Here is a 26,206-nt window from a genome sequence, read left to right on the forward strand (position 1 = left end):
CTGTCCCCAAAAACCTCGCCAAGGGTTCAGAAACTGACAGTTTCCGGGTCACAGGAGGATACCGCAGGTATAGCAAAGCCGGGCAGCATTCCCTTCCCTGGAACCCTCGCCCCCACGCAGGGTAGTGACGAGTGTGAGCCCTGGACTCGCGGAGGAAGTGCTGCGGTCACGTCTGGGCTGGGGACACGAGAGGCCCGTGGAGAACTGGCCGTTTCTCTCTCCCTGAAGTGGGGACGGAGCAGGCTCCCGTCCCGGTAACGCACGTACAGGAAGGCAGCTCTTCAGTCGGACTCAACTGACCTCGTGGAGCCCCCAGCCCCCAGCAAAGACGGGCAGAGAGAGAGACAGGCCTTAGTGAAATCGGGGGCTTGGTCTTCAGAGCGGCCTGGCGACTGCAGTGTAACAAGGCAATACTCACTAGAGGAAGCCAACTTCGCGCTGGCCAAGAAAATCAAAGCTGGACGGCTGACAGGGATGGACGGGTGGGAAAGGGGCAGAGAAGCAGGCTCAGCTTTCAAGCAGCCCAGCCGCCTGCAAATCGCAGCTCAGGTACCTGCGGCCTAGAGACTCTCTTCCCCCCAAGGCAGGAGGGTCACAGAGCAGCTCAGGAGCCCCTGGCAACAACGGAGCATCCCCCCGAAGAACTCCACAGGGAAACTTACTCGTATCTACACAGCTTCCCGAACCCCACCCCGTTCCTCTGGCGCAAACAAGGAAGCAGCTCTGAATGGTGGTGTCTGTCCAAGATCAAGGGCACCAACGCCATCAGCTTCTTGCCCGAGTGCCCTGGGCCACAGCTCAGCCGACACTACACCGCGGTGGTCCGAACTTCCTCAGCTGACAAGGCCATACAATAAAGCACTAGAACACGCGTAACCACTCATCACACGGGGACGGTTCTCTCTCAGTAAAGAATGTAAATGCTACTTGAATGCTTGAAGAGTTGAGCTAGAACGAGCTTCTCGGCATTAGATAGATATTTTTAATATCTGAATACCGAAAACTTTCATAACTAGATTATAGACAGACATGAGAATTACCTGACTTTTAACTCCTATCATTACTGGTTTACAATATTAATACACACTTTACGTCACATTGTGGGTCTGAAACCCACATCAATAATATAAGTTGAGATGAAGTGTAGCTTATTTTCCACAAGAGTAAGACATGCACATATCATTACTCCCACCATCTGCACTGGCACAGGGTGCTCCGCTATGACACACTCTATTTCCTAATGACTCTGCCTCCTGGGAAGCGTCGCAGGCAGTGCCTGCTCACCGGGGATCTTGGGGTTCATGGCAAAAGCCCGAGAGCACGTCCAGAAGCCTGCCCGGGGCACACTCACACCAAGGAGTGTGTCTGTCGGTGTCACAGGGGCTGTGTGTCAGAGTGAAGTTCCCTCACCCAGCACCGTGTATTCATTTGCTGAAGGTCAGCCCAACTGTTCCCTAAACTTTCCCAGGCTAGACAGAAAAGTAAACTATGAAACGGGAAAACTCTCTCTGGTGGACATCCTGGCTGCCCCAACGTGCGTGCCCCTTCTCTTAGAAATCTCTATCGGATCTTCCTAGGGGCAGCAAATGTGGGGACAGGTCATTTTACCCCCGGCTCTAGGGATGGGACGTGGAATTTAGGCCTGAAAGGGTCACCTTCTGGAACTATCTCTCCTGCCTAAATGTGGATTAGGATAATCACTGGGTGTGTCTGCAGCTCCCTTGCAGTCCCAGGAGGAAGCCGCGCTGACAAGGACAGCCAGAGACAGCCTCTGGAGAGAAAGCGAGCCCTCAAGGACACTGTCAAGCCCTGAACCAATCAGGCTGGAAACCCAAGGCACCGCCGAATGTAGAGCTAGATAAACTAGAAAATCCTCTCTGAATTAAGCCACTCTGCATTGGACCTTCTGTCGTTAGCAAAGGAAGGCATCCTGGCCACAAATGTCAAGACAGAGCTCGTGTGCGGTTGGCTCTCCAGCCCAGGGAGAGCCATCTGAACATTCCAGAAACCCTGGCTTGCTTATCCCCAATCTCCAACCAGCTAAAAATAACACTTTTAAGCAAAATGACTAGGAATATCATGAATCTGCATTTCTGAAAAGAGAACTTGCTAATCTAGAGTAACTGTCCTAAATGGGACCGTGGAAACGACAGAGATGCTACAGGATTTGATCTTCACTGGATGCAATGCAGCAGAGACCCAGGCCCCCGGCTGCCTGGCAGGCACACCGCCTACCGAGAGACCTCATCCCACCCCCACTTTGGGGAGAGGAAAAGGGGGCAGGAATAGAAACATAGGCCACGAGTGACCCAAGCTCCGGGCTGTCAAATCAGCCACACTAACGAAAGCATTTTTAAAGTCTATGCTATAAACACGAAAGTCAAGGGAGTCCTGGAAATCACTCCCGACACTGGTTCAAAATAATACCAGCTTGGCCCTAAAATACTGCCCTGAGGTTGCTCAGAGGCTCATGCGATTCAAGCAGAAGTTGATGCTGTTGCTCTCTCAGGACGACATTGCGGCATCTTATTTTTACGATGTTATAAAAGTTGAAGAGAAATAGAATACATAAATACATATAAAACTTTAGTTGTCACTTACAGTTATTCTCAATCCAGCATTTTTGCAGCCCATAACCTCCATGTTAATGCAGTGGTCTTACGTCTTCACGGATTTTTAACCAAGACCACGTGCCCGACTCTGTTCCATGCAACCTGCCCAAGACATCGACATCTCTATGCTGTTCCACAGTGACAATGGCTGCTGGTCTCCTTGTCCAAAAAAGACAAACCCAAACTGAGCAGTAATCAAGGAGAGAAATCCTCCTCTCTACACTAATTTCAGGAGTAGGGACTTCTTTGCCAATCCAAGAGAGAGACCCGGGCACACGCTGTGAATCTCCCTACTCTTACCTGCTTGGACGGAAATAAGAGACGAGCATTTCAGGCTGGCGGTCAAGGCCGGTCACTCGCTATTCAAGGAGCCTCAAGAACCTACCGGCTCAACAGCCACCCAAGCCCGGAAACTTCCACCAGCCTCTCTGGAAAACAGGGCGCATTTTTCTGCTAGAGTAGCCTGTAAGTGCTTATTGGAACTGTCTAAATTTGTGTCTTTCATAATTAATATATTTTAATTCACACGGTGGAGTAATGGATGCTTGTTCATGCTAACTCAGGAATATGACTATCAGAGGGTTTCTTTTAAAAAATTTCTCTTTAGTAATATCTCACAAGTAACAATACAAGGTTAAAGTTACTCTCAACGTGCCAACGTGTTTTAGTGGAGAAAGTAACGTGTAGGGAGTTTATTTTGGTTGTATTACAATTTGTGGGGTTTGTCAGTAAGAATAAAGGTTCACACAGCACTGATTATGACATAGAAAAGAAATAAAGCTGTTTTGTGTCTCTCTTACAGTAGAAGGTAAAGAGTACTTGTAAATTTAGAAAGGAAAAATGAATTTACCAAGTAAAAGTGTGAGTCAGTGATGTTAGTCGAAAGATCAACTAACCTGGCAACATCATGTGCCTGTGCGATGGAAATTTTAAAAATAAGACCTGAACAAACAACATAAGGAGGGCGGAAGTCACCCTGATCATTCCTCTTTGTGTTCCCATTAGGACGCCTGGGACAGTGTCTTCATTCTAACTGGCATTCCACAAATATTTGTGAAATGAATGAATAAGGAATGAATGACAGAAAAGTGACAAACGGCTCCTCTGTCTCTTGGGAATTCAATGCACTACTTGCTTTTAAATTTAATTAATCCGCACCGTCCTTGTGCAAGAGCCAAAGGGGAAATGTATTTCCGTTACATCTGCAATTGATGGGCTCTCTGAGAAGGTCCAAACATTTTCCTCAAGTCAACGAGGTGCTCACGCGGCAGCTAGGACCCGGGGATCTAAACCTCGGGCAGCTAGGACCTTGGGATCTCACCCCAGTCCCTTCAGGATCTGTCCCTGGGATTGAGTCTCGCTGCTGATCTGAGCTCTCTCCCAGCCCACCGCTTTTTAAATTCCTTTTCAGTCCCTCCCCCGCCTAATCCACAAATACTGGGACCAGGAACCAAGTCTTTTCCAGGACGTGCTCTCTCTCTCTTCCTGCCCCAAACATACTCACACAGGTTCCAATACTGGCTCAGGAAGGGGGGAAAAAGTTACCACACTGTATATGAGAGATCACAGAAAACAGGTTACTAACATCTGAAAAGAGCATTATCCTCCTATGTTCCCCTCTGCTGACGCACAGCTAAGCAACTCTGTAAATATATCCTATTGATACCACTGTAATAAACCCAATTACTAAAGAACAGGAAAGGAGCAAAGGGAAGGCCACACACTACAGGCATTTGTGCAGCTCTGCCAGGAGGCTGCAGTTTAGACGCGTGCCCAGCGAGGTCTGGGCGAAACAGGGAAGGTGCCTGCCTGTCAGTCACACCTGTTCACAATGAACGGGGCATTGGCCAGAGCTGGCGTGGCCACGGCAAGCATGGGAAGGTCTGAGATAATTTCCTAACCAAAGGGGTTCAGGCTCTTGCTGGCTTGCGATCTCTTGTGCTGTCGACTCTCAAGCTCCTGCGCCGGCCCCCACAGCCCACGGCCATGGGGACCCCGCACGCAATGGGCTGCAACTAGGCTAACACTGCACGGGGCCCAGTTCCGCGTGGAACGGAAACCTGGGACACTGGCTTTGCTTTTAGCTCTGCTGGATCCCCAGCTGCAAGTCGTCCAGCCGGATGAAGGGAAATGGGACTCTGTCTACCAGGAGATGTGATTCCGTGCAAATAAGAGTCGCTCCTCCAGTGGGAGTCTCAGAAAATTCTTTTTCTCGAGGTATCGTAAGGACCTGACCCCAGCACTGAGTGGGGAAGGGATACACCCCACTCCCACTAGCAACAGAGAGAGACCCGCCGCGCGCTCCTCTAACACTGCCTGCATCGTTCACGAGGACGCTCGACGAGCGGGACGTCTGACATAACACTTGTGTGACCTAATTCTGAAAAGCTAAACCAGGAGAAGGCTCTGGGCTTAATTTTATACGGGAAAGATTAAAGGGACACAGCGAGCGCAGGCTGTCGCCGTGCTGTGGGCCACCGGCCACTGTCTGAGACGGAAACCATCTGATGCTTAACAGGCCAGGTTCTGCGCCCCTGCAGTTAGGAGGCAGCTCCCACACCGCGCACCGTCCTGCACCTCTCCCCGGAGAGGGGAGTTTCTATGAACACACGAACCGAAAATGTTAAGTGACTAGGAACGAACCCGAATGATTTCATTAAAATTGAGTGAAGCAAAATGTTGCTTTCAGGTTCCTGGTAGAAAGCCTTCTTATTCCTGTTCAAATCCAATGAACACTTGACAAGCAAAGGACTCGGCTTCGAACGTCAGCCCCCCCCCCCAAACGCCCCCCATCAACACGCTGAACTCTGCTCCGCTTGGACCCAGGAGAAGGAGGGAGGGTTCTGATCCTCGGGAAAACACGTTTCTAAGGGCACAGCCTTGGTCAAACGGCACCGCGCCAACCATCCACGCGCTGCACCTGCCAGCCTGGCTCACAGGTACCGAGCGACACCTACACTGTCTGCGGCCAAAGCGCCAAGTCAGAGGGTACCTGCTAAAACCCAGAGAATTAAGCACAGAAGAAAACAAAACACAACGAAATAGTTTTAAACCATTAAAAAATGTCACCAGGCCCTGTCCTCAGGTTGCCTCAGGTCCCGGGACACAGTCTGTGCCACGCTAAACAGGAGTCCGTGGAGCCTGGCTATTTGTCTCCAATCACATCCAACGGGAAAAGGCGGGTGGGGCTGTGGGAGGCGGGCAGGAAGAGGGGGTGCGGGGCCAGGACCTTCCTCCCTAGGTCCCAGTGGGCGCTGGAGAAGTCCCCCCAAACCCTCACACTGAACAGCCTGCTTTCTAACTTCGTCCTTCCACTCAGACGCTTAGAGAACTTCAGGTTGAAAGAAACTCCATTCTGATTCTTGAGTCTCCTCTGCAACCTCAACGCAAGGACTTGATTTTGGATTAACTGCTTCCCAACCAATAGGAACTGCAATTGCATTTTACATGAAGCCCTCAAACACCATTCAGGGCTCTAAGAACACAGAGCCTGCAGGTCTGCTGCTCCGGGGATCAGAGGAAGCTCTGCCATCTCTCCTCCTCGGCTTCCCAACGCACATCACTCTCACTTTAAGCAAACAGGACCTAAAAGATGCTCACCGCTGACCATCCACATCCCGGGTGATTCAGCGGCGTTCGCCTCACAGAGCAGCGACCAGCAGCCCTTCAAGGAGTGAACGGATTCAAAGCCAAGCTCAATTTTAAGATCAAAAAAGCTCGCAAGTGTTGGAGAAACAAATCTCAGTTGCTCAGCGGTATTTTACCAAAACAATTTTTATTTTAAATGAAACAAGATATTAAAATTCCTATTTAAAACTTGAAAAGTAATATTTTTTAATGGGATCAAATATATTTATGATTCTTAAACCTATGGTAATATCTTTCCAGTTGGAACTAAAACTCACTTATTAGGGAAGTTATCTATGCAAATTAAGAAAGCTAAGGCCTATCTTCTGAACTCATGAGAAAAGATAAAATTCAGCATTTTATAAAATTTTAACCACCTGCAAAATCTGTAACACACTTAAGGTGTTCATGTGCTTTTTCAAATAATTCTACTTGACGGCAACGCAAAGCTTCTATTAAAGTCAGACATGACCCCAGCTCCTAGCAAAGTCTACAGGCTGATGGATCTGTGCCTGATGTATCAAGATTTTACTTATTTACTTACATCTCTTTCCCTCCCCGCACCCCCCCCACCCCAGGCCCCCCCCACACTACTGTCTGTCCACAGGTTATGCGCAGAAGCATGTAAATTCTTTGGCTAATCTCTCCCCACCCACCCACTCACCCCCTTCCCTCTGAGACCCCGCAGTCTGACCCATGCTTCCAGGTCACCGAGTCTGTTTTGCTCATCAGTTTACTCTGTTCTTCAGATTTCACGTATGAGCGAGATCCTGGGATACTCGTCTTTCTCCGCCTGGCTTACTTTGCTGTCCCCTCACCACACGGCTTCCAACGTGGCTTGGAGGCTAATCCCTAAAAAGGGGAAGCCTGAGCTACTGGCCCGTGAAAGGCATAAAACAGTGATATCGATGTAAATTAGCCCGGTTACCAGGAACTGGCAAGGAGCAAAGGGGAGGCCAAAGTACAGATGCATGCCCAGGACGGTCTGGGTGACCCTGGGGAAGGCACCTGTCTGTCAGGCCCATCTGGGAACAGGTCACTGGCCAGAGCAGGGGCGGCCACTGCAAGCTCGGGAAGATTTAAAATACTGACGCTCCTGAACAAAGGAGTTTGCTCTCTCCTGCCTCATGGTTCTTGCAGGACCCTTGGGACTCTTCTCGCAGAGGCTGTGCTTGTTGGCTCCCCTGCCTTTGCCCACGTGGCCCACAGCCACGTGGTCCCCACATACAATGGACTGATGGACTGCAACCAGCCTAATGCTACCCCGGGCCCAGCTCCACCATGGAACGGAAACTCTGGGCACCGGCTTTGCTTCTAGCTCTGCTGAATCCCCAGCTGCACGTCTCCCCGGTGAAGGAAAATGGACTTCGCAACACGAGAGATGTAATTCCACGAAATAAGAGTCACTCGTCCTGCCGGGCGAGTCTCAGAAAATTCTTTTTCTCAAGAGATCATGGGGACCCCACCCCCAATGGGAAAGGGACACCCCACTTCCACCAGTGGATACCTCATTTTCACCAATAACAGGAAAACATACTTTACGAGACAGTGATGCTTTTCTTTACTGAGTGTAAAGAAAACTTTTAGGGAGAAAAGAAATCAACTGATTTGTCAATTGGTATGTCCTCAAAAACAATTTCCCCCAAGTTAACTGTGATATTAGTTGCTCTATAAAAATTGTAGATGTGTGCATATAAAATACATATTGTAAACAGACACGCACAGAGACAGACACGGTGAGTGGAGGAGCAGTGGGAACACGTGGTTCTCGGGTGACCTCCAGGCCCATGACCATTCACCTTCCCCGTTCCCAGCAGCCACGGGAGTCGCGGTGAAAGGGCGGGGGCCTGCAGAGTGTGCGGGTGTGGGTCGTGGAAGGGCAGAAGCTGGGAAAAACACCGACATGGGGCACCGATCCAGGGTGAGAAGGCAGCTGACGTGGCAGGCCCAGTGATATACAACCAGTCCCCAAACACCCTTTCCTACAGAATCCGAAAAAATTAATTTACATGATCAAACAGACACTTTTATTAAAAATGCAAATGTCGAGGCGACCCAGGCTGCCAGTAGGCAGGAAGCTTTGCCAGACGCCTTCTCCTCCCAGCAGCGTCTCCAGGTAGCCTCGACGCGGAGCAAACGAGGAGCTGCTTTACAAACCAAGGCCGGGGCTGAGGGTGCGGGCGGTTTAGAAGCAAGACTTGGAAACTGTTTGTCGATCCCGCAGCAGTCGCTCCTTTCAACTAATACCCCATGTTCGTTGTTCAGTAAACCTTGGCGCAGTTCTTGAATGCCCTTGCTCCTGGGGTCCAGACTCCAGGAATCAGAACCAGGCCAGAGCTGGGAGTAATGGTATCGGGCCCCGCCTCCGTCCGGTGGGGCGGGGCACTGTCAGCACGTGCGGGAAAGGGCTGACGCAGGCCTCGGCTGCTCGAACCCCGCACATCCCCAAGGAAGGAAGACCGGCCCTCGGCCAGTTCCTAGGAAATGAGCTCCGAGCCCTTACAACATTCTGCCTCATCGGAGTGATCTATTTGCCTATGGTCCTGGGCCACACAGCGCCCGTTTGCTAAGAGTTAATGCCAACAAATGTGATTTACAGCGAACATCTGTTTTTGGTCTGGGAGGCCAGGGCCTGAGTAGCTCAGTTCAGTCACAAAGGGGCAGTGCGTGTCTGTGACTGTCCCCTAATAAGACCCCGAACAGCAAGGCTCACGGGAGCTTCCCTGGTTGGCAGCTTTACCTGTTGTCATATGTCACTACTGGGAAAATAAGGGCATCCCTGTGAGTCCACTGACAGGGGACCTGAAACTTGTGCCTGGTCTCTCAGGGACTGTGCCCAATGAGTCTTGGCCTTTTGATGATTTGAATCCATATGCTTTTGCCATAATGAAATAATGAACTAAATAAAATAAATAAAACTAAATAAACTAAATAAAATAAAATAAAACTGCGGTGACTACAGCAGTTTTCTGAGTCCTGTGACTCCTTCTACAGAACCAATGAGCCTAGAGTTGCCTTCAGGAACCCTTTCTAAGCATATAATCTAATTATTGCATCCTGAAAACCCAACCATTTCACAGATGATAAAATCAAGATCCAGGGAGGTTAAACCATTTGACTGGTTGGTTAAAAGGAATCCAAATCAATCCATCCATTCAGCTATACCATGTGGCAATGTTATGGGTTGTAAAGAATTTTTAAAAATAATCTTATAACTTAACCAACATTCGCAATATGGCCTTTGGAAAATATAAAATGCAGTTTCATAAACCCTGAGAAATGATTCAGCTATAATTAATCTGTGAATACAGTCCAGCTTCTGTGCAATAAACATTTTATGTATCTCTCTGCATCTCTAAAAGCAGTACTGTGGTATCAGAAGTTTTCAAAATTATACTTTGTTCCTCGCCTCCCGACTCCTTTCCACCTTAAAAAAAAATTTCCAGGGTAACTCAATTCTCAATGCTTCCCATCTCTGAGGACAGTGGATATGGGCGTGTGTGTGGTGTGTTAGAGAGAAAGAAATAGGTATTAGTTTCTTAATGTCTGCATATGTAGTTTAAAATGTAATCTTTGTATGTTTAGGGAGAAACTTACAAGTTCATTGTAAATTCAATGTTTTGCAGGTTTATGCATGTAAATATGTGTGTGAGACAGAAATGTCTCAAATATGTTTTGTTTAAGCTCCGTCTTCAGCCACAAAAATACCTGATAGCACCAACTCTTATTGGTTATACTTGAAAAGTACACTGGCATTAAATACTGTGTTTTTGTAGCAGGCATAAAATTTTCGAAATAGTTCTTAGTATTTCTTAAAATACAAATTAGTTACTTTTTAGTATAGTTTTATAATCTGTATTTGAATAAAACTGACAGATCTCTAATTTAAAATTGTGATTTTCTTCTATACATTTGCTAAGACCTTAATATAGGCTACCCACCTGAGTTTTATGCCCAGGCACCTATTTTAATTTTCTTTCATTAGTTGCCATACAATATTATATTAGTTTCAAGTGTACCACATAGTGATTCGACATTTATATACACCCTCAGAAGTGATCACCCCGGTAAGTCTGGCACCCATCTGATACCACAGTAATTACAATACTATTGGCCGTTTTCCCTGTGCTGTACTTTACATCCCCGTGACTGTTTTTGTAACTGGCAACTTGTACTTCTTAATCCTTTCACCTCTTTTACCCACCCCACAATGTCCTTCCCCCATCTGACAACCAGCGGTTTCTTCCAAGGCACTTTTATTTAATAAGTCCTTAAGCTTTCTGCAGATCAGAATCTTTATCGAGAAGTTGAAAAGGTCTTGGTAAACACACCTGCCTTTTTTTTTCTGGCTATTTTTTTTTCCTTTAGAGCACTTTTAGGTTCATGGCAAAACTGAACAGAAGGTAGAGATTCCCACCTACCCTCCACCCCCCCACAGGGACGGCGTTCCCGTGTATCAGTGTCCCCCACCACAGTGGTGCCTGTTACTAATGATGAACCTACACTGACATGCCCTTATCCCAGACAGTCCCCAGTTGCTCTTACTGAGGGTTCACTCTCGGTGTCATGCATTCCATGGATCTGGACACACGTATCCATCGCCACACTACCACACAAAATGGCTCCAACGCCTTAAAAACCCTGTGCTCTGCCTGTTCACCCCTCCCTCCGCCCTAACCCCTGGCAACCACTGGCCACTTTACTTTCTCTGCAGTCTTGCCTTTTCCAGGTCATACGGCTGAAACTCCACAGTAGGTAGGGCTGGCGTCTTTCACTTAGCAATGTGCACTGAAGCGCCCTCCCTGTCTTCTCACGGCTTGATAGCTCACTCCCTGACGGCGAATGACATCCCACTGTCTGGCTGGCCCGCCGTTCCTCAATCCATCCATCTCCTGACGGACATCCTGGTTGCTTCCAGGTTTCGACAGTTTTGAACAAAACTGCCATAAACATCATGTGCAGCACTGGTGTGGACCTGAGTTTTCAGCGCCTCTGGGTGAAATCCAAGGAGTGTGGCTGCTGGATCGTACGGTGGGATTATGTTTAGCTTTGTGAGAAGCGGTCTACACTTGGCACCCTACCGGCAATGAATGACACTTCCTGTCGCTCCTTGTCCTCGTCTGCACTTGGTGGTGTCAGTGTTCCGGACTTTGGCCACTCTAATCGATGTGTAGCGTTAAATACCTGCATTTTGATTTCAAAGTACATCTGAAATGTAACATCTCCCAGGATGTGCTCAAAGGCTGGAAATGTCAACATTTCTCTGTTTTTAAAAACCTTTTGGAAACTACCACCCTAGGTAGGTTTTCCCTGCTAGTTACCTACAGCAGGAAAAGATTTTTGTGTATATCAGATATCAAGGATTAAGGAGACTGCAAATTTTAAATAAATGACAGAGCAAGTCAACAATGACAGCTCCTGTTAAATCAAACTAGTATGATTTTAAAATATCAAGTTTGTACTCTTTCCTGGCCCAAGTTTCACCACTTTGGGACCAAACTCAGCCATGAATATGCAATCCTCATTGAAACCACTTAATTGAAACTCACTGAAGTCACCATTCTGGGCTGGTTTTCCCATAAAGATGGACAGATTGCTCCAGAAAGAATATAGAGAGAAAGTGGCTCACAGCGAATTAGTCCCACTTCTTAGTTAACTAACAATGAACCTGACCATTCACTGAGAAACCATATCCAACTCCGCGCTAATAATAATGACGTTTCAGCTGGTGGGCTACCTTTACTATTATTATTATTACTATTATTTTGGCTGCCTGTCTACCTGCGGTGCATTTGGATAAGATATGACACTGCACCAGCTTTCGCCTATGAAGCAGGTTCCAGCATCTGCTCAGGTCTCCCACATGCCGAAGTCTAAGACTTTGCTCCTAAGATCAGTGACATGGACACACATAGACTGACAAACTTATTATCACAATCACGCAGTCACTCGGTTAAGATTTTGCACACTGACTTCCAAAGGAGATGCCTAGAATTGGCTGGAGTCTCAGTATCTGTGAGGTTCATGGGTTCCCAAGTCACAAAAGCCACCGAGAATTCCTTCGGGAATTCATCTCGTTTGGGAACAGAAGGTCCACTGGACCGTTTTAAGCACACACCTGGCCCCACATCCACAGGCGCACACTCCAAGGCACCCATCCCTCCCCTCCCCCATGCCCATGCCCATGCCCCTGCCCACCGTTGCTGGCTGGCGATGTAAAGATGTAACTGAGCAAGGCTGCTGAGGCCTGAAGAGGACGCTGCCTGAATGTGGGGCGCTCGCCTCCTGCCTAATGTTGGAAAGGTTCTGCGCAATGTTCGAAAACTCCCTCAATAAACTCCTGCTTCGGTCCCTGGGAGGAGAATGATTTTGCAAAATATACACCCTCGCTGACTTTCTAAATCAAAGGGATGGAACACTGAGAGAAAGCCCAGATCTCCCTGGGCGCTGACTCCTCGGGGCACAGACCCCACCTGCGCGCTCCTGCGGTCTGGGGACAGGACTTCCCAGCACTGAGTGTGTCTGCTGCGCAGAGTCAGGATCTGTCGCCAACCCTCCGAGGTGAGGCCGGTGTCTGATCACGTACCGGAGGACCTGCCGCCTCCAGGGCTTTGATGGAGAGGCATCGTGGAGAGCCCTTCTCAGAAATGGATTCCACACAACGGGAGAGGCAGAGACCCAGGCACACGCGTCCTCACGGAGGGGAGTCAGAGGCACGAAATGCCAGGCGCCTCTACCTGAAGCTTTTCTTGCCACAGAACAAATTCTACAAAAACTACTAAACATAAACCCTTTGGGGCTCAATGTGAGTTGGCAGTTTCCATCCCTATCACAGTGCACTGTTTACTCAGGAACTATTTTTAATGAATAAGACTCGAAGTCTGTCAAAGCGTTTTCCACAAAATCACTCTCTCAAGATGTTCCAGATCTGTCCTCAAGTCAGTCTGAAAAGCCCCGAGAACTCCACGTGCCTCTCGGGTCCGCGAGAAGCCCACGGGCCTGTATAAAGGGCTCCGAAGACAGCCCTTAGCGCCGTGTAACACCATAGCTAAGCCCTCCCCAGCCACGGCTGGCCACACACCTAACATCCAATGAACCGGTTTGGGAAAGGCTGTCACGTGATGTAGGAGTAATATTACTGTCATTTAAGAAACACTAAGAAATAGTCACTGTATTTTAGACACTCTGCTGGGTACTAGAGTCCTAGTCTTTAAACAGAAAACTTGTCTAGTAGCTGTATCAAGTGTCCAGTAGCTGTACCAGTCTCCGGTTCAGCTGAAATACGAAAATATTCTCTAAGTGATTCTGGACAGTAACAACCGACCTATACCTGTTTCTGAATCCAAATAACTACAGCACTTGGGAGATGGCTGACAGATCCTAAGGCCTCAGGCTGGTCATTAAGGCAGGCCATTTACATTTCAAAATGCAGAGAGAAGCCATCCTGGGGGAAGTCAGTTAGCTGCCAGCTAACTCCTTTCTGCCCACTAGTTTCTTTCCAGGGGACATTGATCTGCCACCACAAAGGTTGAAGTGAGTCTCCCTTCTAAATTGAACACTGACTGACTGGTCACCCTCCATTAAATAAACCAAGGAGGTGTCAGCCACACAGTAGGGTGTCAATGAAATGCAAACAAGCTCCACCCCAGGTTTACTGTGGCTCTAGAAGGGCCTGGGGATAACCTCCCCTCAGACCCCACTGTCTTCTCAGCCCCACGGTGCCCCACTCCTCCTCTGGCTCTACCCTCTTCCCCAGCATAAAAATCCATCCTAGATTTTCAGAGATGCCACTTGCGGTCCAAGGCAAGTTTAAATGAACTGGTCTTTGGGATAATATAACCGTGATCTTGATTTTCCAAACCAAGTGCATTAGGCGGCACAGATGTTATCAATCAATGAAACTTGAACAGCTGTGCGTGCTTAATGCACTAAATTACAGAGTGCTGTGGGGTGGAGAGGGGGAGGTCAATAAACAGAGGGGTAGCACGTCGGTGTTTGGAAGCCCGGAAAATATAAATGAAGGGGTGGGGAAGGCGGGCTCTTGGAAGCCAATATAAATGATACAGAGAAAACGATGGTCGCATCTGTGGACCTCTGAGCAGGCACGGGCTGTGATTACACTCACGCTTAGAGAGGTCACACACAGATAGGCTGATGGGTGAGAACTGAAAGACGCCGGGTGAAAGGGACTGACCTAAGTCAGGTGTCCACATGGGGAGGGATGAAGGTGCCAAGCACGATTTCAGCAGCAGTCAGCAGAGCTCCAAAAGAGGTGGACGAGGTGGGACACGTGACACCCGAGAGCGTGATCCCCACACCTGGCTCAGGTGACGGGACACTCGCCGGGGGAAGGCTGGGAAGAGAAGCTGCTTTGAGAGAGAAAACGAGGAGCTGTTCTAATGTGTCAGATTGAACTGTCCGACGTTTAAAGTGAGATGACTGAACAGAAAACTAAATTATGTCACAATAAAACGGAATGACAACCGTTATCAACAAAAGCATTCCTTCTTATTTGTCTTTCCTGGGATGCACGGAAGATGGGATTTCAGAAATTTAGAGAATAAAACAGAGAAAGGCTGGATGTCAACAACCTGACTAAAATTTCATACGATGTCAGCGGCAGCTCCCTGACAGCAAGATTTATCTACTACGCACAGTCCATCCCAAAGCAAATCTGTGCGGAGAATTACAAAATATGTTCAGGGCTGATGGAACTTCACTGTTTTTTTTTTAACGCTGCAGACAGAAATGATGGGGAACTTAAGCGGATCGGCCCAATATTTGCATAAGGCTGCATGGGCCGACGTACATACTTTTCTGTTAATGCTTCGCCCTGGGCCCAGGCACGCCGCCTGCCTGCCAGCCAGCAGGTTTTCCCGACGGCCCGGGCAGGCCTCCATCAGCAATGCCTCCCGTCTCCAAACATCCCCAGCTACTCCCGCCAACTGATGCCCCTACGCTTACACTGCAGTCTACTACTTCTCAGCAACGGTGAGTTACTCGAATTCAAGCCTCAGTATCTGTGGCTCTGAAATATAAAATAGCCGACCGCATACCTACTCATCTTTGTTGCAAACACAGGATGTCAAGTAGGCAAAAGCGACAGCAGAGAGTACTGGCAGTATTATCTTAATCCATGATATAAATGGTGCTTAAATGTTAATACAGAAGCTTCCATAAAGTTATACTCGTGTTAAACTTGGTGGTTATTTTAGGCCAGTGGTTTTAAAACTCAATCAAGAACAAAACCTTTTTCAAAGAAAATTTTACACAGAAGAACCAGAGCGGCTGAAATTGAGAAATGGATATAAAGCCCCCACTCACTCATTCAGCTTCCTCCATGCTCCCTTCCACCAGCCACCCCAGCTTTCGAGGTAGGTCCCAGGGCTCCAACGAACATGCCTGGTTTTTTAAAGTCGTTATTTTGGATAATAATTGATATAAAAGAAATTACAATGAGCAAGTCCCCATTGCCAAGAGGAACAGGCTAATTTTTAATTTAAAAAAAAGGATCATTCTTTTCATTCTGAAACCTTAAGGAGCACTTGATGGTTCTGAAGTAATTGCCTGTCTCCAGATTTCTAGAATGAGCATGTACTCCTTTCATAATGAAAACCCGAGGACGCTTTGAGATGATGGGAACACTTCACTTCCCCAACTCGCCCCCCCCCCCCCGCCCCCGCCTGCAGGCTAAGAAAGTCTAAAGGAAACAAATGCACGTAGGTAACCAAACAGATTCTTTCTCCATGGCATAAGTTACACACTGGGGGACCCAGGTGGATTAGCTCTCCTCCCCCCAAAACCTACTTGATCACCAGAGTGCTGATTTTTTAAAACTGAATTAAATGCTTTTAGAGTCCAAACTCTTCGATGTGCCACAGTCCCCATAACTCCCTATTATCCTAAACAACTGCACTGTCTGTCTGTCCCCAGAAATCTTCTGAGCATGTGACCTAGAGAGCAGAGCTAGTGACTTGTCACTCTGAAGTCACATCAGCAGGTCGGAGCTTTGGGAAGAATTTGAGTAGCTCTACACCTGGCCATTTGGTTAGGGAGTCGCCTCTCACCTGCCAGAAGACCTTTTAGCGTCATTTAGGAATTTATTCAACATCTACTTATTGAGAAAAAAAATACTGTGCTAAGCAGAGCTAGGGGCCGGGGGAAACAGTACTGAGTAAGACAGGCCCTGCCTCCAAGAGGCCCACCTTCAGACAGGTACCAAGTGAGCAGGTACTAACAATGCACTGTGACAACATGGGTTAGGAACACCTGGCAGAGGACGCCCCGAAAGGCTTCTCAGAGGGGAATTCGTCCCGGTGAAGATCTGGACATCGCAGGCCGACTAGGCCTGAGAGGCGGAGGGGTGCAGGGAGGGTGGGGGTGTGGGATGTAGACAGGTGTTCCTGGCAGCACGTGCAAAGGCCCAGAAGGAGAAGATGGCAAGCCTCAGTGTGCACCCCCCGAACGTGAGGGGTCGTAGAGCAACACTACTACTGCGTCGTATTTGATGCTACAGAACATTTCCATGGATAGAAACTCCTGAAACAAGGGGCACACTTCAGAAGATGCCAGTTCTACCCCTGACCACGTGCACAGCTGACTTTTCATACAACAAAGGGGGGGGGGGGCACCTATGCAGGCAGCTCAGATTCCTAATGGGTTAACCATTTCTAATTTAAACATTTCTTAGAGTCACATCCCTTGACTGGAAAAACTCCCAACTTAATAAACATTTCTTTACTCTCATAGCCTGTCTGAAAAAGTTATATTCTTGGGTGAAAAAAATATAACAAGTATTATATTTCAAAAGAATATAATACAGTCTTTGGACACATATCTCCTATGCACACAGATAAAAATTCTGAAAGAATAAATTCTAATATATTAACAGAAGATGGAGAAATCATCATCTTGCTTTATCTTTTTCTAATTCTCTTTAAAATAACAATTACTATTTGTATATTTATAATACCTCCATGCTGGGAGTCCAGGTTAGGCACTCCCAGGGGTAGGGGTGGGGCCAGGGCAGGGGGCAGGGGCCTGGGGCCTGGGGCCAGGCCCAGGGGGTTCCTTGCTCTCCCTGTCTGTGTTGAGCTCTGGCCCAGGGACTCAGCCTGATGCCCCATCCCTTCAGTAGCTGTCACCGCCCACTGGATCCCTTTTGCTTGAAGGACCAGGACCCCTAACCTCTGTGTTCTTGAGTTTCCTGCCAATAACAAGGGACCAAGAACAAGGCAGGAGATCACCAGCGTGACCCAGTAAGGAGAAGGAACAGCTTCTGCTTAAACTCAAAAACTGTGTCCAGTTGAGGTCCCTGGCTTATGGTTCCTGGCACAGCCCTGACACTGGGAGGCTGCGCTGGGTAGGAGCCTATGGCAGGCACTGACCCACTGGCAGCTGCAGTCATTCCAAGGAGTCCAGGAATCAATGTGTTATAAGGGCCGTTGTGAAAATGAATTAGTCTTGTTGGACATATACCTGTTTTCAAGCACATGTAGGTGGTATTAATAATCAGGTTCATAACATTTAACGCCTCCTTCATCATTGTTTCTCAATGAAAAGACGCTGTAACTACCACTCTCGAGTAAGCAGCTACCTAATTTTTGATGTTCAAGTGTCTCCATGCTTAGAGCCTGGGAACACACGTGTAGAGAAATGAGCATGGGTCTCGGGGGGGACAGAGCAGGCACACAGGCAGCTCTATCATTTAACTGAATCCATGTGAGCAAGTTTCTTAACCCCTCTGAGCCTCCAGTTGCACATCCCAAGGTAAGAAGAGTAATTCCACGAACCTTCCCATTAGGGAAAACTCCATGAACTCGGTCCTCCAGCTGACCGTCTGCTCCCCCCATTCCTCACCTAAGGTCAGAATCACAACCGTGAGCAGGCACTCTGTCCCTCTGAGGACCTCCACACGACAGGCCAACGTATCAGGCCACCAGCCAGGCCTGACACTGTCACCTCTTGGCATTTTCTCTTAGCCCACAGAAACAAAAAAGGGCATGTAAAAACAATTCTCAGTGTTACTTCTTTTTTTGAATAGGAACATGGAAGATCAATCCTCACCTTCGAGACCACGTGTAAGTCCCTCTGGGAGGGCGTCACAAAGGAAATGGTATATTAAGTTTTATCTGTGTACAACTTGAATTGAAAATTACTCTTGAAGTAGTTCTCAATGGTTTAGATGAAACAATGGTTAAAGATACTTTAAAATAATCTTATACTATCTCTCCATAAAATCCTTTTAATGGTGAAGTAAGTCTAATTTACCTGAAATGACAGTTGAGTATTTTAATTTGGTAAGCACACTCAATCGAAAGACAGAAAGTTTATTTTAATTTTAAATGCTCCATTGACACATCTCAATACATATCAGATTCTAATGTAGTTAAAACAATACATTTTTAAAATATTTTTATTTTCAGAAAAAGAATACCTTCTCTGCTACTAGCCACAAACCTATAAAGGGATTACCGTTAAAGGGATTACTGCACCTACACCAAAACGGCCTAGTATATTGTACTGTCTTGCAAAAATAGCTTCTGGGAAGACAAAGCAATCGGGTCGACAGTGTGGGAGTTGTTTTTCTTTTTTAACCGGCCCGCCCATTACAAGCTTAGTCCCAGGTACTGTATTTAAATCAGGGGCAGAAGAAAACACTGTCCCTTAACAGGATTACACAGAAAAGCAAACGCCTCTTACCTCGGAAGCAACCAAGGTCCTAGCTCCCACAGTGAAAACGGATGTGACCTCCGGCAGTTAATTTATTCCTCCCAGCCCCCAGCCCTGCTCCCGGAGGCAGTCGCACCTTCCCCAGTTCCGTAATTTTGCTGACAGGGATCCTTGCTGCAGTATCTACTCACAGATCTTCAAGAGACAAAGTGAACAGTTCACCCTCTTCTCACGGAACAGATAAGTAAACTGAGGCCAAAAAAACCTCAGGCATCTAATTGATCTAGTGGAGTGAAAAGCTTACCCAGGGCTTTTCAGTCCACACCCAGGAGCTCGAGCAGAAACTGACTGCTGGCCGGGAGCCCTTCCAGGCCAGGCCCTCAGGCACACCCCGCTTCACCCCACAACAGGCTGTGCCTGCCAGACTGAAGGCAAGGCCTCCACCAGCAAAGGATCAGGACTTGCTGAAGGCTCAGAGGAGGGGTAACATTTTTCATCGATAAAGTCGTTTGTAAATCAAGGTAGATATGTTGTCGTTTTAGACACAAATGCTACTGCACACTTAACAGACCACAGTACGGTGTAAACATAACTTTTATATGCAGTGGGGAACCAGGGCAATCATGCAATTTGCTTTATTTCGGTGATTTGGAAACACACGCACAGTATCTCAGAGGTATGCCTGTATTTTAACTGTTCAAACAATCCAAGAAGATATTAGTCATACCCCAACGTCCTCTCGATAGGAAGTGTAGGGGCAGTGTTCATTTAGCCGAATCTTCTCCAATTTCTCCTTTTTATTCATAATTACAAAGAGAAGGTAAATTAAGAAGCCCTATAACTTTATTCTCTCCCAATAAGTACACATTATATATTTTCAACTACTAAATCGAATCACTATACCAATCCTACTTGGGGCGGTAAACACACAATACAACATACAGGTGATAGGTTATGTACACCTGAAACCAATATAATTTCATTAACCGATGTCACCCCAATAAATGCAATTAAAAAGGTAAAAACATAAAAAAGGCCAAAAAAAAAAAATCCCCTAGGCTTAGACAAACTGCACCTATGGGAAACCTGGTAACTGTTTTCATTAAAGCTTTTCCGAGATGTGGACTGCAGCCTGGGCGTTTTAAAGACTCACATTCATTCCAAGCTCTTTAAAAAAACTGTATTTACAGGAGCAAGCTCCTTTTGCAATTAATAGGTTCCTAAGTGTTTCCATCAGCTAAGAGGAACGGGGTCAGATGGGAGCGGGTCCCCACAGCCAGGCTAACTCTGACCGCTCCCGAGGTGTCCCCAAAGGGCTGCGGGGGGGGAACCCCGACTTAACAGGTGAGGACGGCCAGGCACGTTCCAACGGCCACCTGTCCTTTCAACTCCACCTCCTAAGCACAAAACTGGCTCCTGACTCCTTTCCCGCGGGTCACAGCTCGGCACTAACACGCGCGTCTGTCATTCTTTCCCCCAAGAAAGCAGCGACCTGCTCCAGCTGCACGGGCCCCGCGGGCTTCCCCGCAACTCCGCGTGGGGACCAGGGCTCCGCTCCGCGGGGCCAGACAAGCGCGGGGGCCGGCGGGCGGCAGGCTGGTGGCGACGCAGGGGCGCGGAGCCGCGCCCGGCCCCGGACACCCCGCGCCCCGGCCCCGGACACCCCGCCCCGGACACCCCGCGCCCCGGCCCCGGACACCCCGCGCCCCCGCCGCCCGGCCCCGGACACCCCGCGCCCCCGCCGCCCGGCCCCAGACATCTCGCGCCTCGCGCCCCGCGCCCCGCCCCGGACACCCGGCACCCCCGCGGCCCGACCCCGGACACCCCGCGTCCCCGCCGCTCCCCACCCAGGGTCCGGCCCCCGGACACCCCGCGCCCCCCCCCGGACACCCTGCGCCCCGCGGCCCGACCCCGGACACCCCGAGCCCCGGCCCCCCCGCCGCTCCCCACCCAGGGCCCGGCCCCACGCGCGCCCGGCCGTCCGGGGCCCTGCGTCTGCGCGGGGGGCGCGAGCTCTGCCCCCGCCGAGCGCGGACGGGCCGGACCCGCGCTGACCGCCCCCCGCGGGTAAAACTCAGGGCCGGGGCCGGGAGGGGGGGACGGGCAGAGCCCGGAGCTCAACAAACGGAGAGAAAAGGCGCCCCCAGCGCGGAGCCCCGAGAACAAAGGACGCGCGGCGGACAGGAAATGGAGCCTCGGGAGGCGAGTACCTTCTGGGGCCGCCCACGTAGGTGAAGGTGAAGGTGGAGTCCGCGTACCTGAAATCTGAACGGAGAGGCCCGTTAGTCAGGCGCCCGGGGGGCGGGGCGGGGGCGCGGGGACCCTGGGCGGGCGGGGTGCCCGGGACGCCCCGCGGGAGCCCCCCCGCCCCGCAACAAGTGCCGGTGCCATGGCGACGGCGGGCGGCCGGGTCGGGGCGGCCGGAAGCGGCCCCGCCAACGGGAGGCGGCGGGAGCCCCACGCGCTCCGGCCCCCGGGGGAGCAAGATGGACGCGCGGCCGCGCCGGGAGGGGGCGCGGGCCACCCGGGCGCCCGGACACCGCTCTCCCCGGGCCGCCGGGGGGGGGGGGCTGCGGGGCCGGCGGGCGGCCGGCGCTGCCCCGGGGCCTCGGCGCGGCGAGCGCAGCCCAGCGGGCTCCGTGCCCGGCCGCCGCGGCTGAAACCCCGCAGGCGGGACCGGGCTCCGGGCGTGCGGGGGGGGGGGCCAAAAATACCGCGAAGACCCCGCCCGGGCGCCCGGGCTGCCCCGGACCGCGGGGGGTGGGGGTGGGGGGCCGGCGCCCCCTCCCCGTGGGCTCGCCTCCCGCCGCCGCGGCCGCTGCCCAACGAACGGGAGCGGGGACGCGCGAGCCGGGCCGCCCGCGCCGGGTCAGCGGCCGGGAGGGGCCGCGGCGGGGGCGGGGGGCCGGCGGCGCCCTCACCTGCGAAGCCGCAGTCGCGCTCGGCCCTGGACGTCTGGAGCACGGCGTCGATGTCCTTCTGGATGCGCTCCTGCCGCGAACACATCCCCATGAAGCCGCCGCTGCGAGGAAGCGCCGCGGGTGCCACGCGCCCCCCCTCGCGCGCTCCCAGCTCCGCAGGCTCGGGTGGAAATGAAACCTCTGGCCGCGGCGGGGGCCGAGGGCGCGGCGGCTTCGGAAGTGCTCGCGGCGGCGGCGGGGGAGGGGGCGGCGCGGGCTCCAGATGTGGCCGCCCAGCCGCCGGCCCGCGTCCTCCCGCCCGCGCGGGGAGCCCGGGGCGCCGAGGCCGCCTCCCCCTCCCCCTCCCCCGCCCCGAGCGAGGCCGCGGGGCCCCGGGGCGCGGGCGGCGGCCGGGCGCGAGGGGCGGCGGGGGCGAGGGGCGAGGGGCGAGCCCGCCCCCCGCGAGCCCGCGCCCCGCCCCCCGCGAGCCCGCGCCCCGCCCCCCGCGCGCGCCCCCGCCCCGCCGCCTGCGCCCCGCCCCCGGCGCGCGCCCCCGCCCCGCCCCCCGCGCGCCCCCCGCCGCCTGCGCCCCGCCCCCGCCGCCTGCGCCCGCTCCCCTCCCGCACGCGCCCCGCGGCCGGACCGAGGCCGCCGCAGCGCCGCCCGCCGCGCACCCACCGCGCACCCGCCCGCGCCCGCCGCAGGGTCCCGGGGCCCCGGGGCCGGGATCGCCGCCGCCCGGGCTCCGCGCCGCGTGGGGAGCGGACTCCCGCCCCCCATCACTCTCGTGAATTCCACTCCACTTTCCGAAGGAATTATGAGTCAGACGGAAACCCAGAGCGGAGTGGCCGGGAGGGGGAGTGGCGGGCAGAAATAAAGAGAAATCTGTTAAAATAGGACATAAATAAAAGGAACAAGCCTCTCCTTGTTGCCACAGCGGGCGGGGTGGGAAAAGCCCCGCGACTACTCCGGGCGCACCCTCCGCGCCCCGACCGCCGAGCCTGCCGCCCCCAGGGGAGCCCCCGGGCGCCCAGGAAGCGCGGCCCCCGAGGGGCAGCCTCCAGCCCGGGGCCTCGCCCGCTCCCTCCGCGAGCATCTGGCCGACTCGGCGGGCGCGGCAGGGCTCCCCAAAGGAGGGACACCCGTTTGGCTTGTGAAAGGCGCCCCTGCGCCAGTCGGCCGGGGAGGCTCCCGGGCCCTGGTCCCGCGCGGAGGAGACGCCCTCTCCCTGGGGACCTGATCCCCCGGGAGGGCCCCCCTGGGCAGCCCGTCTCAGGGGTCCCGCCTTCCAGGGCCTGGTGCGCTGTCTGGAGCGTAGGAGGGAAGCCCAGGCGTTGGCTGAACCCATGAAGGGCTGTGCCCGGCAGCCTCTTTTCTTTGTAGGGTACCCCAGTTTCAACCAGCTTCCTTGTCAGCACAAGCACCCCAGAGCTGTCAGACAGGATCAGGCCCTTCATCGGTCCATCAGGTTCTGACCGTGGCAGTGTGATGTTCAGGAGAATTAGGAGTGACCACCGTGCCCCAGGGATTCTTAAGGCTGTAGAGAGAGGAGAGCCGCCCGAGACTATAGGCTCCAGTGCTTTCATCTCCCAGGAAAGAAAACATGGCACGATGTGTTGCACAGCCTCGAACGCAGCTCCCGGATGGGGCATTTCACTTCAGAAAGGTCCCTCTGCAGCGCCTGGGCCTGCAGACCCCTGCGGTGCAGCCGCGGTCACACCAAGGCCCCCCTGCTCCCGCCTCTCCTGCAACCTTCCTGTCTGGGGCAGCGCGGGTTCAAGGCCTTCCCCGTGTGCAGCTTGGCTCAGAAAGCAGTTTCCCCCCTTCCACACCTCCCCGGGTGTCCTGCGGCCTGCCTTCCTCCACTCTGTGCCTGCCTAACTTCCCCAAGCAGCTTTAAATGGGTCAGGGCCACGAGGACTTACCTCACAGTTATCCATCCACAGAGCTCGCGTTCTCAGAGCAGAACCCTTACCACCCATAAGCCTGCAGCCGTTTTAAGGCTACCAGGTGTTTTGTTGTCTGGCTCGCCTCTTGGTTTTCTGCTCCATGAAACAGGCGTCCTTGCGATTTGTGCTGTGTTTGGTTTCTTTCCAAGCTTCGCCGGCTGCCCTGTTTTTGTTAAACAAAGCTAGCCTCACTCTGTCTGTGCTCTTAAGGTGCGATATATTTCAGTATTTTTTTAAGTTTTATGGGATAAGATTAAAAAATGAAAGCCAGGCTTTCTCTCTAGTACGCATTTCTGCAAGGTAAGGTTCTCTAATAAAAACTACACCAACGCGTCGGTGTTCCACGCTAGGCCCTTACAGCACGAATCTATCAAAGCTGCCCCGGGAGCCAGCACCCCACGGACCTGTCTCCTCTCAGAATCTCCGTTAAACATTTAGATTATGTGTGCTCTTATTAAAAACTACGTGTACCTTTGAGATGAGGGGGTTACATCCTTGCCTTAAACATTCATGTGTGCTCGCGCACACACACACACACTCAGGAACACAGCATGTATTGGGCCCTTAATTGGTTCATTAACTCAAGAAAACCCATCATTCACCACCAGAGAGATTGCTGGTCGTATGCCATAGTACACGGGAGATAGTCTGTATGTTGGATGGTTGAGTGTAGTAAAAAGGCCCACCAGGTTAGAAAGAATGATCCCAAGCCAACCAACCGATAGAACTTACTAGGGGAAAAATGAGAATTCCTCACCTGTGCTCACAGGCCCCCCACCCCCTGCAGGAGGGTAAGGTAATAGGAATGAGGCCTGAAGTTCGGTGTGGGGATGAACTCACACTAACCCAGAACTTAAGAGAGCAGCCTGCGACTGCCCTGGACGCTTTACACAGCCACGCATTTCGTATATACGGTAACCTACACGCCAGCTGTTCTCTTAGCCGTCCCATTGTACAGAAGAGGGAACTGAGGCCCATGGAGATTAAAAGCTCATCTCGGGTTTTTCCTCGCTCCAAACCTTTCAGCAGTTGAACTGAACTTTAAGGAACATAAATGTTCAGAAGCCTCCCCGGGGAGGAGAGTGGCCCAGCCGACAGCAGCAGGCCCGAGTGAAGCCGAGAGGAAGCGCTAGAGAGGACCCCAGGGGCCCTGAGCACTCGCCCTCTCCAAGCGGCCTCTCCCAGCCGCAGTCAGCCGTGACCTCCCCCGTTTCCTACGCTGAGCTTCTTTCCCAAGTGAACCCCATTCCTGGGTCAATGTTAAGGAAAGGCCTGCCCACTGCTATTCCCCGGGGGTTAAACAAAGGGGCTGGGAAGCAGGAAGCAGGGTTAGCAGAGAGAACGGCCCCCCTTCCCAAAGGCGTGGGGTGCCAGCAGTAGCAAAGGCCTGTGGGAGAGCCCGGCAGCTTCCGTGGGCCGTGGAAAAGTCATGTGACAGCTTGCCTTTGTGACAGAATTGGAGTGGGAAAGGGGGAGGGTGGCCCCAGGGGTCCCAGGGGCCTGTAAGCCGGGGTGAGGAAGTGGGATTTTAGTGAGAGAAAGGGGAAGCCACTGGGCACAAGGGGAGCTCAAAGTTCTTTTCAATTACTAGGTTTATGTGACGTTTTCTTACAATGGTCCCGTACTGGAAAGAAGCCAGTACAACTCAACATATGCCCTCCAGGCCCAGCCGGCTTCCTCTAAATAAGGCGAACTTGGCCCTACCTGGTTTGGCTCAGTGGTTAGACCATTGCCTGTGGACTGAAGGCTCCTGGGTTCGATTCCGGGCAAGGGCAGATACCTCAGTTGTAGGCTCGATCCCCGAGTGCAGGAGGCAACCAATCGGTGTGTCTCTCTCACGTCGATGTTTCTCTCTCTCTCTCCCCCCCCTTCCACTCCCTTCCACTCTCCCTGAAAAGCAATAGAAAAAATATCCTCAGGTGAGGATTGAATAGTAATAAATACACAAAGCCAGCGAACTTGGGCAATCCTGTCTTCATTAAGCTGCTGGTTTTTCTGCTTCAGGAGAAACGAATCCTGATATCCTGACCTCACCTGATAGGTCCCGCAATCGACCACGAGCGAACCAAAGTCAAGCTTGAATATACGTGGCAACACGGAGGAGGGTTTTAGGTGGTTTGATGGGGAATTTGTTCCAATTTGGTTCTAACCTAAGGTCACACGGAGCAGCATAGGGGTCACTTCAAGGTTTTATGGCCTTTTCTAGCCTCACTGAACTTTAGTATCACAGCTGCCGTGTGAAACCTGACCGGCTCTTTCTGCCTCCGAGTTTCTCTTTTCACTCAGGCCCATTTGTCGCTCTTTAAACTTTAATCCCAGTCTCTCCTCAGCCCTAGTTAGAGCAGACGCCTCACCTGGCCATGCAAATGAACTCATTCTTCTCAGTTTGTACGTATCGTAATTCTACTTTCATTTTTAATATCTCTCGTTTCCTTTTTTTTTAAAT

At 51.7% G+C, this 26,206-nt stretch overlaps 1 protein-coding gene across 1 annotated transcript in view; it reads right to left on the reverse strand.

The window, feature by feature from the left end:
* The window catches only part of PARP8 (poly(ADP-ribose) polymerase family member 8), a 127,363-nt gene extending 105,277 nt beyond the window's left edge, over window positions 1-22,086 (reverse strand). The window contains exons 1-2 of the mRNA XM_087815267.1: window positions 21,833-22,086; window positions 21,122-21,176 (exon numbers count right to left, since the gene is read on the reverse strand). Coding sequence (XP_087671393.1) covers window positions 21,122-21,176; window positions 21,833-21,923 — 146 coding nt within the window. The 5' untranslated portion in view covers window positions 21,924-22,086. The remainder of the gene's footprint in view (window positions 1-21,121; window positions 21,177-21,832) is intronic.
* Between the last annotated feature and the right edge of the window lie 4,120 nt (window positions 22,087-26,206).

This window comes from Miniopterus natalensis, chromosome 3 (genome assembly GCF_054644295.1).
Source record: "Miniopterus natalensis isolate mMinNat1 chromosome 3, mMinNat1.hap1, whole genome shotgun sequence".
Lineage (NCBI taxonomy): Eukaryota > Metazoa > Chordata > Mammalia > Chiroptera > Miniopteridae > Miniopterus > Miniopterus natalensis.